The 17,410-nt window shown below is 33.3% G+C and overlaps 2 protein-coding genes across 7 annotated transcripts; one reads left to right on the top strand and one right to left on the bottom strand.

Moving 5' to 3' along the window:
- Nucleotides 1–53: 53 nt before the first annotated feature.
- LOC8275087 (elongator complex protein 2) lies at nucleotides 54–8,887 on the bottom strand. Of its 3 annotated transcripts, none has more exons than XM_048373236.1 (10): nucleotides 8,570–8,885; nucleotides 8,397–8,484; nucleotides 7,983–8,068; nucleotides 7,511–7,664; nucleotides 6,601–6,761; nucleotides 5,822–6,499; nucleotides 4,671–4,992; nucleotides 3,495–3,712; nucleotides 1,537–1,714; nucleotides 54–666 (listed from the first exon to the last, which is right to left on the bottom strand). In XM_048373236.1, exons 1-10 carry the CDS (start codon nucleotides 8,726–8,728, stop codon nucleotides 158–160), a joined length of 2,553 nt encoding a protein of 850 aa, XP_048229193.1. In that variant the 5' UTR covers nucleotides 8,729–8,885; the 3' UTR covers nucleotides 54–157. The 3 variants fall into 3 exon arrangements, with proteins under 3 accessions (XP_048229193.1, XP_002526286.2, XP_048229194.1); XM_002526240.4 differs by having other exon boundaries at nucleotides 54–654; nucleotides 8,570–8,883; XM_048373237.1 differs by lacking the exon at nucleotides 54–666 and adding an exon at nucleotides 798–1,389 and having other exon boundaries at nucleotides 8,570–8,887.
- Nucleotides 8,888–9,458: 571 nt separating this feature from the next.
- Nucleotides 9,459–16,000, top strand: LOC8275086. Of its 4 annotated transcripts, XM_048373050.1 has the most exons (10): nucleotides 9,461–10,048; nucleotides 10,137–10,214; nucleotides 10,974–11,657; nucleotides 11,899–12,001; nucleotides 12,954–13,054; nucleotides 13,155–13,329; nucleotides 14,776–14,946; nucleotides 15,036–15,136; nucleotides 15,250–15,316; nucleotides 15,748–16,000. In XM_048373050.1, exons 1-9 carry the CDS (start codon nucleotides 9,728–9,730, stop codon nucleotides 15,301–15,303), a joined length of 1,788 nt encoding a protein of 595 aa, XP_048229007.1. In that variant the 5' UTR covers nucleotides 9,461–9,727; the 3' UTR covers nucleotides 15,304–15,316; nucleotides 15,748–16,000. The 4 variants fall into 4 exon arrangements, 3 of the variants coding, with proteins under 3 accessions (XP_048229007.1, XP_002526285.1, XP_048229008.1); XM_002526239.4 differs by lacking the exon at nucleotides 15,748–16,000 and having other exon boundaries at nucleotides 15,250–15,653; XM_048373051.1 differs by lacking the exon at nucleotides 15,748–16,000 and having other exon boundaries at nucleotides 11,899–11,968; nucleotides 15,250–15,653.
- Nucleotides 16,001–17,410: the final 1,410 nt, after the last annotated feature.

The raw sequence follows: 17,410 nt of genomic DNA on the forward strand, positions 1-17,410 counted from the left end.
ATGAACTTGCATAGAATGGACTGTCAATATGGATCTTTGTTAAGTTGATAGACTTGAAATGAAATCAGGACAAAGCCTTTAATTAATTAATGGACCTACGCTGCTACAAAATTTGTTTATAGATACAGATACTGATACTAATACATTTATGTGGTGATTAGTCCACAATCACCTCGAACAGTCTAACACACTGATCAGCTCCACATGACGCGAGCAGCATATTCTTGCAATCTTCGCTTTTTTCATGGTTTCTCCAGGACATTCGGTTTACTGTGGAGACATGGCACATGGAAGGATCTAACCGTATTGTAAGAGTAGCAGCTACACCTGGAACTGCAATGCTGCCATCCTCAGATCTTTTGACAGTAAGACTCCACAGTTCAATGAGTCCGTTCTCCATCCCAACTGCAAGAAGCCCATGATTTCGCTGACGATCAACACCAACCCAAGATAGGGCGGTGACACTGCTGTTGAATTGCGGCAGAGTCATCATCTGTTTAACACAAGATTCGTTTTCTATGGCCCAGATCTTCACTGTCTTGTCCCTTGAACCAGTTGCAAATTCATGACCAAATGGATTCCATGAACATGACCATATAATTCTTTTGTGAGCTTCCTGTCTTGCTAGAAGCTCATAACTAATCTCATCATTTCCTTTATAAATACATGCATTAAAAAGAAAAACAAATTTAATCAGTGATTCAGACTAATTCACAGTGATACAAAATTAGTTCCATTCACTCGTTGAACATAATTTTGTTAGTTTAGTCCTGAATGGTGAAACTGGAATGCATGGATAATTTTGGATAAAAGCACCATCAATTAGGTAAAGACCAGAAGATCCAATGGTACAATTACATACACAAAAGAAAAGAAAAGAAAAGAAAAGAAAAGGAATTGCCCAAAGAATTGTGCTACACGTGGTCTCCAAAATTCTCTCTATTCTTCAGACTTAAATGGATAAAAAAACTGCATGAATTAGTTCACTCTTGCCCTTCTCTTCTAGGAAATTTCTTTTCAACCCAACATAATAAATGGAAATTCCCATGACACCATAAAAATCAGGGGATCCTATTTTGTCTCAAACTGTTAAAGAGCTAAAAACTAGACATTAGGGGAAGACAAAACCTGTATATTTACGTCATAGTCCTTTTTTGGCTGATGAGGGATGGGATCCTAACACAACCTCATCACTCTCTGGCAGTCCAATGCTTAGATCCACTCCAACACAAGAATACATCTATTTATCAGAAGTTATATTTATCCCCACATCGCCTAGTTACTGGGCTCTTATGGTGTATATATGTGGATTGGGCACCCTCTTCTTTGGAGCTAGCTTTTTTGGGAATGAGTTCTACCCAAGCCCATTTATCATCACCAGTCCATTTTCTGGGTGTAGAAGAAATACTTCTCTTTAATCATATGTTTTCATTTTTAAGATCTCATCAAGAAGATTTAATATGCTACACAAGATTAACTTTCTATTACAAAGGCACGATAATGAAAAACAGTGAGCGAATGCATGTCGAGAAGTACCTGTTCTTTTAATTGTGAAAACAGAGAATTGTCGATCTCTTGAAACAGTCAAAAGCATACTGTCATCATGAGAGAACTCCATTTGTGTCACTGTTAAGCTATGTGATTGCAAGCTACCAACTGCCTTCCATGAACCCACTTGCCACAGCCATATTTCTGCTACTGCTGCTGTTTGGGCCTGCAAGACACGCCATCGTAAAAAATTATATAGGACTCACAAATATATCCTAACTGCAGCAAACATTGAGCGCCTAAGGTTTAAAAAGAAAATTCATAAATGAAATTGGGGGCCTTCCAGGTTCACCATATATATTACAGCAAACCAGTATGCTGTATAATCTCTTCGTGCTTGTTATGGTTTTAATATTTGAGTCTAATCTATTTATTTCACTGAACAGTACAAAGAAATGCAGGAACATTTATGTAATAGGCCTTACAAGTTCACCATATATAATACAGCAAACCAGCATGCTGTATAATCTCTTCATGCTTGTTATGATTCTACTATTTGAGTGTAATCCATTTATTTCACTGAAGAGTACAAGGAAATGCAGGAAAGTTTATGTAATAAGTTTATTTTCATTTCATGCAAGTACTACACTTCCTGTACAGAAATTTAATGAACGCGATTTCGCCCTTGTAGCACTGGGAAACAAGGACCAACATACTTTGCAAGGGAAATCAGAACATTAAGATCAATACATACAGTGTTGAGAATGCACTTTAGTGCTTACATTGCACCTCATAACAGAGATCCACAGAATATTCTTTCCGTCTCTTTCTTGAACCAATTTTTCCATGATATAATATTAATAGTTTGCAAATGAGCAATATCGGATGCGGCTTCCAAGATGTGGCCCATAAAATGCAAGAGGGGTAAGCCACTTGAGTATGGTAACATAATCCATTAATATCGTGTAGTATCCCACTTCAGTATGATACCTAGGTCGCTCATGGCTTTTTTAAGAGTTCAAATTAAAAAATATAATGATCTCTGTTTTACAGTAATGTCAGTAGGAGAAAATATAGGCCTCCAGGTACCTAGTTAACTTCATGATCCACTTCAACTTTACAACAATAAAACATTTTCCCTTTGTGCTTTAAATAAGTTCCCGAATGTTTAGGGCCTCCCTAAATTCTAGTTTCAAAATGTTACAGTTTTCTAGTTGACTAGAACATAAACCAAACTGACATGCAATAGATGTCACTCCGCAAACCAATGATAATAACAACCTAACATGTTTATCAATAGACAACTCTAAAATGTAATTCTTACTATCTAATAAATAATCCATTATACATGCCTGGAACCAGAAAGACAATGGTCCAACAACATATGAACATATAAAGCTGAATCTATAACCAACACAATCCTATAAATGCCCAAATATAAGATCTGTTGGAGCTAAATCAAACCAAAAATTCAATGAAATGTTGGAGAGAGAAACTAATGGACAGAAGCATTCTTTTTTTTTTTTTTTTGCCCCCATCTTGTTATAGCATGTAGGATAAAGATTAAATTAAAGAAAACACCTAACTGCTGGCAAATGTCTAAGTGCAATGCGATTGAGTTCACTGAGGTCTAAAACATTTAAGAAAGGCCAAATACATATTGATGCCCCAAAACTTGTATCGATTAGTCAGTTTACACTTTAATAAGCACCTGAATTTATTTTGTTTTAATATCTAGACACTTTTAACTTTCAATTTAATCTAACATGCATTTGAACTTATTTTTTAGTAATATTTAAACTATTTCGTGCAATACATATGGACTTATTAAATGAAAACATGTGTCAAAAGAAATGTTGAAATATCACAAAGAAAAAAGTTTAAGTGTCTGTTAGATTACATCGAAAGTTAAAGTATTAAACTGACTAAATCACTAAGTTCAGGAGCATAAATATGCATTTGGCCTTTAAGAAACTTAGCCTAATGGTATCAAGAAATTAATATACCTTACATGATGAAGCAACAAGCTTTCCCTCACGATCACAACATAAAGAAAACAATTCATTTCCATGACCATAAAGCTTATGCGACTCTGGCCATAGAGTATGATATGCCAGTTGATCTTCAATGGGAGGTTCAATAAACACAACTGGAACTGCATCAGGAACACTTTCAAGGGTGTCAAGACCATCATTACCATTTCTATCTGTAGTCTCACGCACAGCTGAAAAGGAAAACATCGATCAAAATGCTATCCTAGTTTTCAATAATTGTTGCATAAGCAAGTAGTTAGTTCAACTTGGTCTTCTCACTACAAAACCAACCAAAGACTTTTCATAAAGATAAGAAAGCAAAATCACAAATAATCATAAACCAATCAACTTACCTATTCAAATAAAGGATGAATAAAATGGAAAAAAAGAAAAAAAGAAAAGGAAAAAGGGGATGATATAATGATAAAGATATGTTTGGTCAAACAAAACGGAAGTAATGCAAAATAATTCACCAATATAGTTATTAAAGCAGAAGAACAGAAGTAGGCTGCAGGCGTTATGCATCAAGACATCATTTATAGAAAAAATAATGAAACTTTGTGTCTATTTGCTTTGTTTGATGCTATCAAAAGAGAAGAAATGTGATTTTAGGCAATCCAATGATGGCACATTCATGAATTAAACAGAAAATTAAAATTCACTCCTCCATAAGCTTTTATGAAAAAAGAAAAAGAAACATAAGTAAAAGATATGTAGCAATTAGACAGAAATCAAAGAGCCAGAAGTAAAAAAACCAAAAATATGTTTGACAAGATAATTAGTGGGCATCCGAAATATGGATAGGAGCAATGACAAAAAAGCAAGTTGGGAAGGGCAGAAAGAGGTGTGCTTGGTTTGTAAGCTTTTGAATGCCCATATCCAAATTTAACCCAATTCATTTGAATGTATGCCTATCTATTCATACTCACTTATAATCCATGCAGAAAGAATTTGGAATGTTGGATACATCAGCAAGGGAGGGAGGGATTAAATGGTATGGTTTTGATGAGGGTTTGCCATGCCAGGTCTACATGTGGCTCTTAAATAATATCATTAATAAGTACTGACAAGAAAATTTTGAGATTTTGCTCGAAGCAAGAGAGAGAGAGAGAGAGAGAGAGAGAGAGAGAGAGAGAGAGAGATACTCACAATGCACATAGATAGGTTTCTGTGACAGACCAAGAGCAGACATATTTGCACCTAAAATCTGGACATCAACTTGTAGACCTACAGGAAAATTAGAATTCTGAAAGGTGGCATGATTCAAAGTCTTTAGGAAAGACAAAGAAGCTTCAAAGACTCTTGCAACTTTCTCATCAGCTCCACTAACAAAACGATGGTTTCCCTTTCCTTGGACGATAGACACACAATTAATGTCATGACCATGAACTTGAGGTCGAGCAATTTCATGCCAGGACTCCCCATTGTGGGGAGATGTTTCATTTATCCATGGGGCAAAAATACGAGTTGTCTGAAATGAAATATAGGCATCAATAATGACCATCTTAGGTAAAATGTAAAGTTCAGATGTATATTGCTCAATATTGCATCATTTATTTTAATTCAGTAGTCAAAGGTTGCTTTATTAACCGTCCACAAGAACGGAAAACAGTCCATCTAAACTACTTTCAATTATCATCATGGCATGCCTTCAAGAAGGATATTATAGTTCTCTATCCACAGTTATTTTCTTGACCTTTTCCTATATTTAGAAGCTTCTTATAAGACTAAAGCAATTGGCTTACTTAATAGAACATATAAATCAGAGAAGACAATAATTCATGTTAATTTAAAAGTTCTAGTGATTCGAGTAAAATCAGTAATGACTGGGGATTCGTCAAAACAAAGTGAACGTGGCCTAACTTAAGGATGTTAAATGACAATCTTCATATAAAGACAATTTAAACTTGCATAGCGAAAACTAAAATCAATGTCCCTTACAAAGGTATGGAATGTTCACTTTATTTTGTATACCTCCTTGCTTGTGAGCTATGCCACAATAAGAATTTAACCTGAGTTAGATTTCTACTTCTCTCATTACATGTTTCAAAATCAATCTAACATGATTAACTTATTAGTTTGTACAGTTGACAGGCATTTAACTCACCCATAAAAAAATCTGCAGAAAGCTACAAGCATTGTTATCACAGATAATATAGAAAATTTACAGGGGCACCATAAAATCTAGATAAGTTTTCTGATACACAACAGTTCATAATCCAACTACACAAAGGACCATAACATGAACCCCACATTTCAGAAATGATAGGCATGCTATAATATCATAAGAAACACATTACCTGGTCATGACTAACTGATAATATGTATTCACCAGACTTTGCCCATGAAATGTCTGTCACTGGAGCAAAGTGCCCAGTTGGGACCTTTTGTGGTTGCCAATTATCCATGCCGACACCAATATTTTTCCACATATGGAATGCTCCACCAAATCCATGTGCTAAAATTGATAATCCATCTGAGCTCCAGTGACCCCCATAAAACCCTAGAGCAGAATGACTTAGTTCACCAACAGTGACCACATTCATCCAGATACCAGATTTCCTTTCAGGCTGCCAGATCATCATTGTCTTGTCCATTGAAGCAGATAAAATGCTTTGAGGTTGATGATAAATAGTCCCTTCAGCTAATGTAGTTGAAGGGGGTTGCCATTCTACCGAGTATACCCAATCCTCGTGTCCAATTAGAAGAGATTCTAATGATATCTGATAAGAGGAAGAGCCAGCTACAATTACAGGACCTTCAATGTAAGATGCCAGGCTTATTTCCTCTTTCCTGTATGTACCCTCACTGTTGGCTAGTGAACCTCTTAGAGCCATCTTCCATATGCGTATGCCCTTGTCTTGAGATGAACTAACAAGAAAAATGCTATTTCCTTCTCCTTCCATACATATGGGTAATGAGAAGTCCAAACTCCGGATCCAATCTGTATGTGCTTTCAACTCACAAGCATGAATAAACTGGAATACAAGCATAAACAGAATCTGTATATTTAGCAACCCACAGAAGAAAAAATAACGTAGCACAATGTAGGTAGTTGCATAGACTGAAGGTTAGATACCTTTCCTGTCCTCTCCCCACAGTAAAGATGAATCTTGCTATCTAGTCCCCCCATTGCAAGGACTATATGGCCTGATTTTCCAGGTAATTCTGCTAATGATAGTGCCACCATAGGCTTTGAACCAACCAAGAGGGTCTCTAGACATGACAACTTGCACTCACCTAGAATACAGAGTTTAATCAACATCAGTTCAACTCTTCTACTTGCTGCTTTAGCACAAATTTTTTTACAGAATCCAGAATCACATATAAAAGATAGATGCAACCTAGTGCCAAATATCATTCGTGCTAGTATCTGTTATTGAGCCAAAGCAACATTAAGATGTAAAAGAAACATCCAAAGCCTGCAGCTTGGTTGCTTTCTGTATTTTAATCATAATCCCTGAGTTGAAAGGTTGCTTAACTAAAACTTGAGATATCAGAAATTTTGCTTTATATTCATACAAACATATTTGTCACCTCGCAACAAGAAGAATAAAAGCAACTTAAAATATTTAGGCAACAAGTTATTTGACAAAAATAAAATAAAATACAATAAAAACAACGGTAATCAGATACAAAGAAAATATGTGAGGCCAGGTGGAGAGGAGAAATTTTGTCTCATCTCTCAAAATCCTTCTAGCAAGATATCATCATTTTCAATCTACCACACGCACAAAATCTATTTTAAAGAAGAAGCAAAAAAGAAGGAAGTTCAACACATCCAACTGCCCAAATCTGAGCAAGTTGAAAACTAACTTCAAAATTTAATCACATTTAAGGAGAAAAACTGAAAGAAAAATATGGTTTGCGGAAAAGTAAAAAAGGAGAACCCACTTGCATGATTTAATACACCAGTTACAGCAACACCAGAGCAAGCAGGCTTCAGTAATGATGAAAGGAAAATAAGAACAACGGCTAACTTCACTCACCTCCAGGAGAAGAAGAAAGGACCAGTTCCCATATATTAACTGAACCATCAGAGGAAGCTGATGCAAAGATGGCTTCAGTTTGAGAAACCATAATTCCAGCGATGCATGTAACACCCTTCTTGTGTGAATGTGGTAATTGTAACACTTGCCTCCACTGTAAACAAATGCAAAAAGAAAATGAAAGGAAAAAATAGTAAGTTTCAATAACCAACAATCACCTGGTTTCAGTCTAGTAAGTTTGATATTCAGAATGTGTTAAATCCCTTTATTATCACCTAATAAAAGAGATCATAGCTATAGCAAGTATGAGAAAAAGTATATTAGACAATATGCAGGCTTTACATCCAAGAAATGTAACAAGGAGAACTCCTGAATAAAAAGACGCACGGGATAATCATTTTGATCAATAATCAAATCAATTCAAGAATAAATACTTAAAACTAAAAACTAAAATAAAGTTAAGTAATGGTACCTTTCTGTCAGCAAGAGATAATTCCCATAAAATGATGGCACCATCAGCATCTCCAGATAGTAGATAATGCTGCCCTAAGTTTTTTGCTGAGGAGAAAAAAGAGAGGCAAAAGTTCAACAAGAAATAAAATGCAAAATTGAGATTTTCTCCATGTCCTTCCACTTAATTACTGCCTCATTAATTTAAGGAAGAGGCTTTACCTTTGCAATTTAGCAAGAGTAAATTCTTAATAAGGAAAAAAAACTCCTATGTCCTTTCTAATTTTCTTTCTCCTATACATTTCTTACATTCCTAAGCAAAACTAAAACAGAAATCACTAATATATTAATTGAGCTCTATGCTTAAACAACTAAAATAAAGAACTTCAGCAATTGAACAAGAAAAATAAACTTAAAAAAAACAAAGAAAAAGTACCTCTGAAAGCAAATTTATTGCTAGGAATCCAATGGGTACAATTAACAGATGCCTTATGACCTGGAAGTGTAGTCAAAATCTGAGCAGTCTGTTCCAAAAATTTTCAGAAAACAAAAGGTTAGAAGAGAAAAATCACAGTGCAAGTTCACAACGCAACAGCGGGAGAGAGAGACCTTAGGGCAAAAAATGGAAACAGCGTTTTGAGCACCAAAAGAAACCAAATCAGAAGCACCCCAAGAAACGTTGTTAACTACTCTGTTGCATCCTGCTCCTATAAACACCCTTTTCACTTCAACTTCACTACTACTGTTATTATTACTTGTTGTAGACATGATGCTTCGATTTAATGACAGTTCTTCTTTTCTCGTTGAAGTAACAGTTTCTTGCAGCAGAAATCGAGCTTAAAGGTGCGAGCGGCTAATTTGAGTTTCTAGTATTTCTTCAGGGGCGATGGCATATGCCAGTTTGGAGAAAAGTAGAAGAAAAGAATAAAGAGGGCGGTGATTTTTGGGCTTTTAAAAACCGGAGAAACACAGGCCTAGTCCAACTTGAAGTTGTAATCTCGTTTATTATTACTTTTTCAATAGTAAGTATAACTAAAAAGAATATAATAATATATATGTATATTAGGTTGAATTATTACTATATTTTCTAAAAAAATCTTAAATTGGAAACTTCAATTTTTGATACTAAATATTTAATCACCTAATTAAAAATTGATGGTTAGTTTTAATTATTATTAATTACATAAAAAAATTAAAAGCTAAAAATAATCAAATTATTATAAGAAGAATGCTAATTTATTTTATCAGATAAAGATTAATGTGTCAAAATTAAGTTCCATTTGAAATTGCATTGACAAAAAATTGCTTTTAATATTTTTATAAAGCTTTTCTCATATAAAAATTGATATTCTTAAAGAAAAACAGGTCTATGTATAAGAAATTAGAGAGCTAAATTATTAAATTAGAAATTAAAACTATAAATTTTTGAAAACTGCAAATGGCATGGACAAGGTAGATAGCTTAACTTGAACAAAGTGTGTTTATTCTTGCAGACTTTATCCTGGGCCATTTTCCATAGGATCCTAACCTAAAAGCTCTCTCTCCTCGCCACCTTACCCAAATTCAAAAGCGAGGGAACCAAAAAAACAGACAACAAATTACAAAACTAACCGCAAATTTTGCTTTTCCCTTTAGGCTTTTTTTCTTTTCTTTTTAATCAGTCAAAATTCAACACCAAAACCAAACATATTACGTTAATTCAGATTCAGACATGAACATCGGCAATCAATCATAAACAAGAAAAACGTCAGTAATTTCCTCAATACAATGGCTACTACGACAACAACAACCGCAGCAGCTGCTATCCAATCCGATATTCGCTCTGCTCTTCACATAGCCAATTCCATCTTCGCACGCGCCTCTTCGTCCTTCCCTTGCTTACGCTCCCCAAGACTACTGTTATCATCTTCATCCTCCCGCAGAACCACATCTTCGCTGTCGTGTTTTCGGCTTAGAGCTTTCTCCACCGATTCAACTGTAAAACTTCCGGAAAAACCGCCAATTTGTACGGCCGATGAACTTCACTATGTCTCGGTTCCTAATTCGGACTGGCGTCTCGCTCTCTGGCGCTATCATCCTTCTTCTCAGGTTTCTCTTCGTAGATTCCGCTTTTATTCTCTCTCTGATTTCTTTTTATTATTTATTTATTTATTTATTTTATTTCAATAATTTATAGGCACCTGCAAGGAATCATCCACTGTTGTTACTCTCTGGAGTTGGCACTAATGCCATTGGTTATGATCTCTCTCCCGGTGTAATTACTAATACCTTTTTCTTTTGAAAAAAAAAAAAGAATTCTTTTAGTTACTTAATTTATTAGTGTTTGCTTTTCTTATAACTGTATTGTTTCAAATTGCTTGTGAAAATTACACTCTTGGCCTTGTTTGGAGTAAATCACGTGCAATTGAATTGAATTCCTGCAAAAGCATTTCACTAAAGAATTAAGCCTTGTTTCTATGAAGAATTGAATTCTTGCAAATATGAGCTTTCCAAACATGAGGACGGACGAAATAGATTTCAATTGATTTAATTCTTGCATCTTTTAGACTTCCCAAACATAAGAATTAGCCTAATTTGCAAGAATTCAGTTTTATTAAATTACTGCAAATTTATGTCACTTTTGGCTGGATTTTATTTCTTTCAAAATGCCTAATTGAAAGAATTAAGCTCTAGCAGATGTGACCTTTCCAAACATGAGAATTTGACTAAATAGCTAACTGAACTAAATTTTTGCATTTTTAGACTTTTTGAATACTATGGTATTCTATCTGATGAACCAGTAATCTAATCTGACTTTAGCATCTATCTGGTTAAGTTACTTTCTCTTCAGTTAATATTATCAACTCAGAAATAATGAGCTCTCCTTGTAAGTTTGAAGGCATTTTTCCTGATTCAATTTATTGTAATTACAATGCTCATGTTGTCTTATTCTTCTATATAGCTTAGATATCTCCGGCACTGATGAAAATGCTTGCTTCAAATTTTCTTTACTAATGTATGTATATGTTTGCAGTCATCTTTTGCACGATATATGTCTGGTCAAGGATTTGAAACATGGGTTCTTGAAGTTAGAGGCGCTGGATTGAGTGTGCAAGAAACAAATCCCAAAGAGATCCAGCAGTCTGCACATGCTGTCTCTCTAGAGATGGAAGCTGCTGCTAAGAATGTAACCAATGAGGCTTTGCCTTCTATAGACCAGCCAACAAATAATGTTCCAAGTTCCTTTTCTGATTCTAATAAGATTTTGACTGTCAAGGAGGATCCAACAGGGATAGCGACTGTATGGGATGAGTCGAAGTTGGTAACAAAGTTGACGGAAACTTTTATGCGCTTGTCTGAAAGGCTTTCTGGATTCCTGAGTGAAGGCCAGTTGAAGATCATTTCTGATAAGTTATTTGATCAGATAGCTAAACTTTTAGGAGATTCTCAGTTATCTGAACGTTTTAATGAGATAAGAGGAAAGCTTTTGAGCTTGATGGAAACAAGACAAAACTCAGTTATTACTAGTCAAATCAGGGATCTTAGCCAAAGACTTGTGAATATTTTTGAGGAAGGTCAAAAGTCTGTTTCGCCTCAGTTGTTTGACTTGCAAGAGCGTCTGTCTGCAACCATAGAAGATTTTCAGAAACAACTTGACTTGATTGTGAAGTATGACTGGGATTTTGATAATTATCTAGAAGAGGATGTTCCTGCTGCGGTGAGGTGACATTTTATCTTGCTGATATGAATGAATCAATTCATTTTCATTTCTTTTTATTATCTTCACAATTAATTTCATGATGAAAATATTTATGATATCATTCCTTGTATATCTTAATTGATATTATCTTTCCTTATAAAGGAGGTTCTGTAACCTAATCTTGTCCCGCAACAATTAGGGAGAAAGAAAAGATTATTCTTTCATATTTTGTTAACAATAATCAAACTTACTCATGTAGATGGAATACATAAGAGCAAAAAGCAAGCCAAAGGATGGTAAATTGCTTGCAATTGGACACTCCATGGGAGGTATCTTACTTTATGCAATGCTTTCGCGATGTGGTAAGATACTATGAAACACGGCCTTTCCTTTATTAGTGCAAACTCATTCGGCCATAATAGATATAGCATACATATTTTCACTCTTTTTGCAGTATTAGGCATGTTTTTCTAACACTATTGGCATGTTACATATTGGCGGAAGTTACTTTTGATCTTAGTAATACTGTTTGTTATCCAATTGTAGAATGATACACGTTTTTGCTCTAGCTCTATAGAGAGATTGTAGTTTGCACCTAGCAAAATGTTATTATACAAATATTGAGCTGTAACAGCTTTTGCTTACCTTAAAAGTTAAAACTATGACCAAGCATTTCTCACGAGTCATACAAGACTTTCTCCTTATAAAGTTGTAGTAATCATGAAGGGAGTTAAATCCCAATAGTAAATCCAGCTGGGTTTTAAAATTAAAATCGTGGTTAAGGAGTTTAGGCATCTTATTTGAGACTCCTGCCAAATAATGAACCAAAATAATTAAAAAAGCATTATATAGCAGGAGAAGTTTTAAAAGCAAAATAACTTCTATATGAAGTGCTACCTTCTGCTTTTCTAGGTTTAATAGGTTGACTAGTTTACATTTCCTTAATCTTGCTTTTCCTTTATTTGCTATCTTTGATCTCCCTTCATTAAGCTATACAGAGAACTGCTTCTTCCTCCCATGGTCCTCCAACCACAGTAAGATCCAAAGTTGAGATATTGCAAATTCATTCTGACATTCATGAAGATTTTGTTGAGATTTTTTTGTCATGCTTCTTTTGAAAATTTGTATGATCATGCTTCTTCTTTCTTCAGAAAGCACATCTTTTTCTTCATGCTTTACATTTGCATATGGTTACAAGGCTTTTGTTGACAAATTTTTTTCTTGGTCTTTTCATAGCAGTAGTGTTTTGGCTTGTGCATGGGCAAACTTGATGGTTCGTGCTAATATTTACTTTTTAGTTGATCACTTTCCTAGGCTGTGAAGGAAGAGACTCTGGATTGGCTGCTGTTGTTACTCTAGCATCATCAGTTGACTATACATCTTCAAATTCAAGACTCAAATTGCTTTTGCCCCTTGTAGGTGGTAAACTTATATATATATATATATATGCATAAACTTAATTCTTACTAAGATGGCAGTCTTTGAGAAAGTAATATTGAGGCAATTGTCATGCAGGCGGATCCTGCTCAGGCTCTTAATGTACCTGTTGTTCCCTTGGGGGCATTACTGTCAGCAGCATATCCTCTTTCATCCCGTCCTCCTTATGTGTTGTCTTGGCTTAATTACATGATATCAGCAGAAGATATGATGCATCCGGAGTTGTTAGAAAAGCTTGTCTTGAACAACTTTTGTAAGTATAAGCACATTTGTTTCTTAAAATGTTTAGCTCTGTAGTTTCTCCATCAATTATTTAACTCTAGGTTGGTTTATGACATCAACTTTGGCATGCTTTTCTACTATACAAGGGTGTCCATTTGGAGAGGAAGATTTTGAAATTCACAAATTTATTTGAGTTTCTATTTCGATGCATGAAATGAGATCTATACCTGCAAAGAAAAAAGATAATAATTTTTTGCTTAAATCAAATTCTGAATGAGATACTCAAATCACACTTTTATACTTTACATTTTACACTCACATAATTGTGATCTACATTGACGAATTTGGTCCTATATTCAGTGCATCTACCAATTAATTACAATGAACTTAGAAGAAGTACCAAAACTTATGCATCCAACTGAAAATCCTTTCATTTTTAAATGACTACTTATCCAAATTCAACCTGAGGGGAATTTCAATACTTTGGAACATAAATAAACTACTAACAGATAAGATCAACTACTTGCTTATGCATTTTTTGGCATCAAAGAATTGTTTCTACTGATTAGTATACTAACATAGTGGGAATGCGAAACGGATCAGGAACTGAGAGGAAAGTATATTATAATTCAATAGGAACATTGATGTTGCTCTACCTCTGCCTATACTATGTTTGAATGTCCTGTCCTATCATGCGTTCGATCCTTGTCCCTAATAAAGGAGGAAGATTGCTATGTCAACAGCCAGTGTAATACTGTTGCCACATCCTACACTAATGAAGTGAGAATAGCCGAAATTATCTGCTCAGCTAAAAGAATATTTCTAACATAACAAATTAAGGGGTATATTTTGAGGTTTAAGATCCTGTTATTAAAAGGATAAGGTTAAGAATTTTTTTTATTGACAAAATACCACATGGATGAAACACAGTCGGAGGTATACTGGAACTTAAAAGTATAGATACGAGATCTATCAAACTTGTGTATATGCACTGGGATGATTTTAATTGAAGGACGATTTTGATTGTCATTGTTTTTGGACTTTTTCTAGTCCTTATTATCTTTTGCCATTTTTACTATTGAATTTGATCATGGATAGGTATTCTTGTTACTTGTTGACTATTTCTGAAATCACTGATCTGCTGGTGACAAGGCTAGGTTAGGGTATTGCTGGAAAAGAATAACCTGATTATTAGGTTGATTAGGAAAAAATTGTTGGCTATTTCTGGAATAATTCTGTTTTCCACAAGCATGGCCATGCAGCCCTCAAGTAATAAAAGAGATAACTACATGATTTCATGCTTTAATATGTTTCCTCTTCTTTTTCTTCTCTCGTGGATTCGTATAGCCGCGGAGGAAGTTCATTATTTTGCTGAAATTATTCTTGTGCAATCTAGTTGTTGCTCTCTTCTTAAAAATTGTTTCCTCTTTTTCTTGTTTTACCTTTTCTTTTAACAATTGTAACGTCTGATTACTAGGTACAATACCTGCCAAACTTATCTTGCAGCTTACGACAGCTTTTCGAGATGGTGGATTATGCGATAGGAGTGGTAAATATTTTTACAAGGATCATCTACACAAGAGCAATGTACCTGTTTTAGCCTTAGCTGGAGATGAAGATCTAATTTGCCCACCTGAAGCTGTAGAAGGTATGTCTAAACAGTGATGACTTGGTTGTCTACCTTTAATGGATTTGAATTTTCTGTGTTTGTTGCTTATGGTGATCTGAATGCACCAGAAACTGTTAGGCTCATTCCTGAGCATTTGGTTACCTACAAAGTGTTTGGAGAACCTGGAGGTCCACATTATGCACACTATGATTTGGTGGGAGGAAGACTGGTATGCACTTCCTTTTTTTTATGTTCAATATCCACAGAAGCAGCATAACATCCCATCTCATAGTATATTTCGTTATTTTGCATTGTAATTCTTTTCCTTTTTGTTTTCCTCAGGCCGTGGAGCAAGTTTATCCCTGCATAATACAATTTCTTAGTCATCATGACTGAAATGATTAACTAGGTAGTTGAACTCATTTACCTACACAATTCATTGCAGCAGCAAGCATGATTTTCTGGTACACGAAATATATTTCTTCGGACCACCCAAATTATTGCTGAAGTTGGCGTATGCCGCACCCTTGAAGCGACTCATGGGAGAAAGATCATCCAGAGTCTAGATCTGAAAAATTTCCGAAAAAGGAAACAATGCTAGCATGAAATTCAATACTAATTTTCACAAAGAGAATTAAGGTCAATGGAGTAGTCAATTAAAAATTAATGCTAAATCAATTGTATCTTCATGTTTCTACGTTCAATGGCATCTGGATGAATTTCAAATGCAGGTTAACTTGCTCGTATATCATTATCAAATGAGGCTACAAGATGTTCTCCCTCTCTCTCTTTTTCTTTTCTTTTGTTTTTTAATGCATAGTTCAATTGTTCCTTGAACAGAGTAAGATTTTCTTCCGAAGTTGTGAAGTCGTTCGTAGTGTTGCAATACATCCTCAGGATGAGTAGTTTTGGGTGCTACTGCTGGCTTATGTCCCTTTAGCTCATCAGAGGAAAAATCTCCTTATCGTTGGCAATCTGTAATCTCTTGAGACCAAAATTGATTGTTTCATTATCACAATTGCAGCAATTGTTACTTATTTCTTAGATATGAATTATAGCTTCGGCAAAAACGATTAAGCCTCTTTTATCTTTCTTTTGGATTGATGATGATTGGAGGCTTTTTTTTAAATGAAAAATATTCTGGTATTAAATTTTAAGCTTAACTAGATAAGTGCCCGGTTTACGGCATATGTTCAATTTTAATATCATAAGAATTATAAAATTACTAAAATTAAAATTAAATACTACCATATACCATCCATATATATATATATATATATATATATATATATAATATTTTTATGTTAAGTCTTTTATTAGATATATAAGCATGTTATATCTTTTTAAATCTTTTAAGTACTTATTAATTCTAATTTTGATAAATTCATTCACTAAACAAAATTTATTCTCTCTTTTAATAATTTTTTCTAATTTGAACTCTTTATTTTTTTACTATATTCATAAAATTTATGTAAAATTAAATAAGTAAAAGTATCTCATAAACTTAAATAAATTAAACATCTTAATAATATAAATTAAATCAAATTAAATTATTTTTTTATAACTTGATTTAATATTTGATGATTTTATTTATTTTTAATATTTTTTAATTGATTTAATATTTTATATATTTTAAGTATATAATTCAGTAATATTTTCTCACTTTACACATATAAAAGTAAACATATTTTGTGTTACTTTTTTAATTTATTAAAGTATAAAAAATCTAACTTAAAATTTAATTTTTAATTAATTGATTTTTTTACTTGAAATTAAACTATATCGAAATAATTTCATTAGAATATATTTAAGATATGATCCAAAGAAGGATGAAAGCTATAAATAAGTATAAATATTATAATTAAAAAAATAGTTCTTTAATGATGAGATAATAATTTAACTATGAGAATAGAAAATGCTAAAAAAAATTAATAAAAAATTAAATTATAAAGAAGAATTCATAGAAAAAAAGAGAGTATTAGATACTTAAAATTTATAATTAAGATATTTTATATTGTAATATAATATTTGAAAAAGAAATTATTTAAGTGGAAGTTATAAATAAGAATTGAAAGCATATAGGAATATGAAATAATTAAATATCATAGTTAAGATGTTGGAAGTTGTAACATAATACTCTTTAAAATAGTAAGAAAAATGTTAAAATAGATTAATTCTCTAAAAAAAATTTAAAAATAATTTAGACATATAACATGGTATGTCTGATAAATAAAAAATGATATTAAAACATTGCTCTCCTATATATATATAGATGGATATAGATTTTTTATTTATTAAATTCAATAAAAAATCTAATTTAAAAATTATTTTTTAATAAATACATTAAAATACTTTATTTATTAATAAAAAAGTTAATTCTATTAATAAAGTCTTTTTACTTGAAATTAAACTATGTCAAAATAATCTCAGAAATATATATAAGATAGAATCAAAAAAGAAATGAATGGTATAAATGAGTACAAATGTGACGATTAAAAAAATT

This window comes from Ricinus communis, chromosome 4 (assembly GCF_019578655.1).
Source record: "Ricinus communis isolate WT05 ecotype wild-type chromosome 4, ASM1957865v1, whole genome shotgun sequence".
In the NCBI taxonomy this organism is placed as follows: Eukaryota; Viridiplantae; Streptophyta; class Magnoliopsida; order Malpighiales; family Euphorbiaceae; genus Ricinus; species Ricinus communis.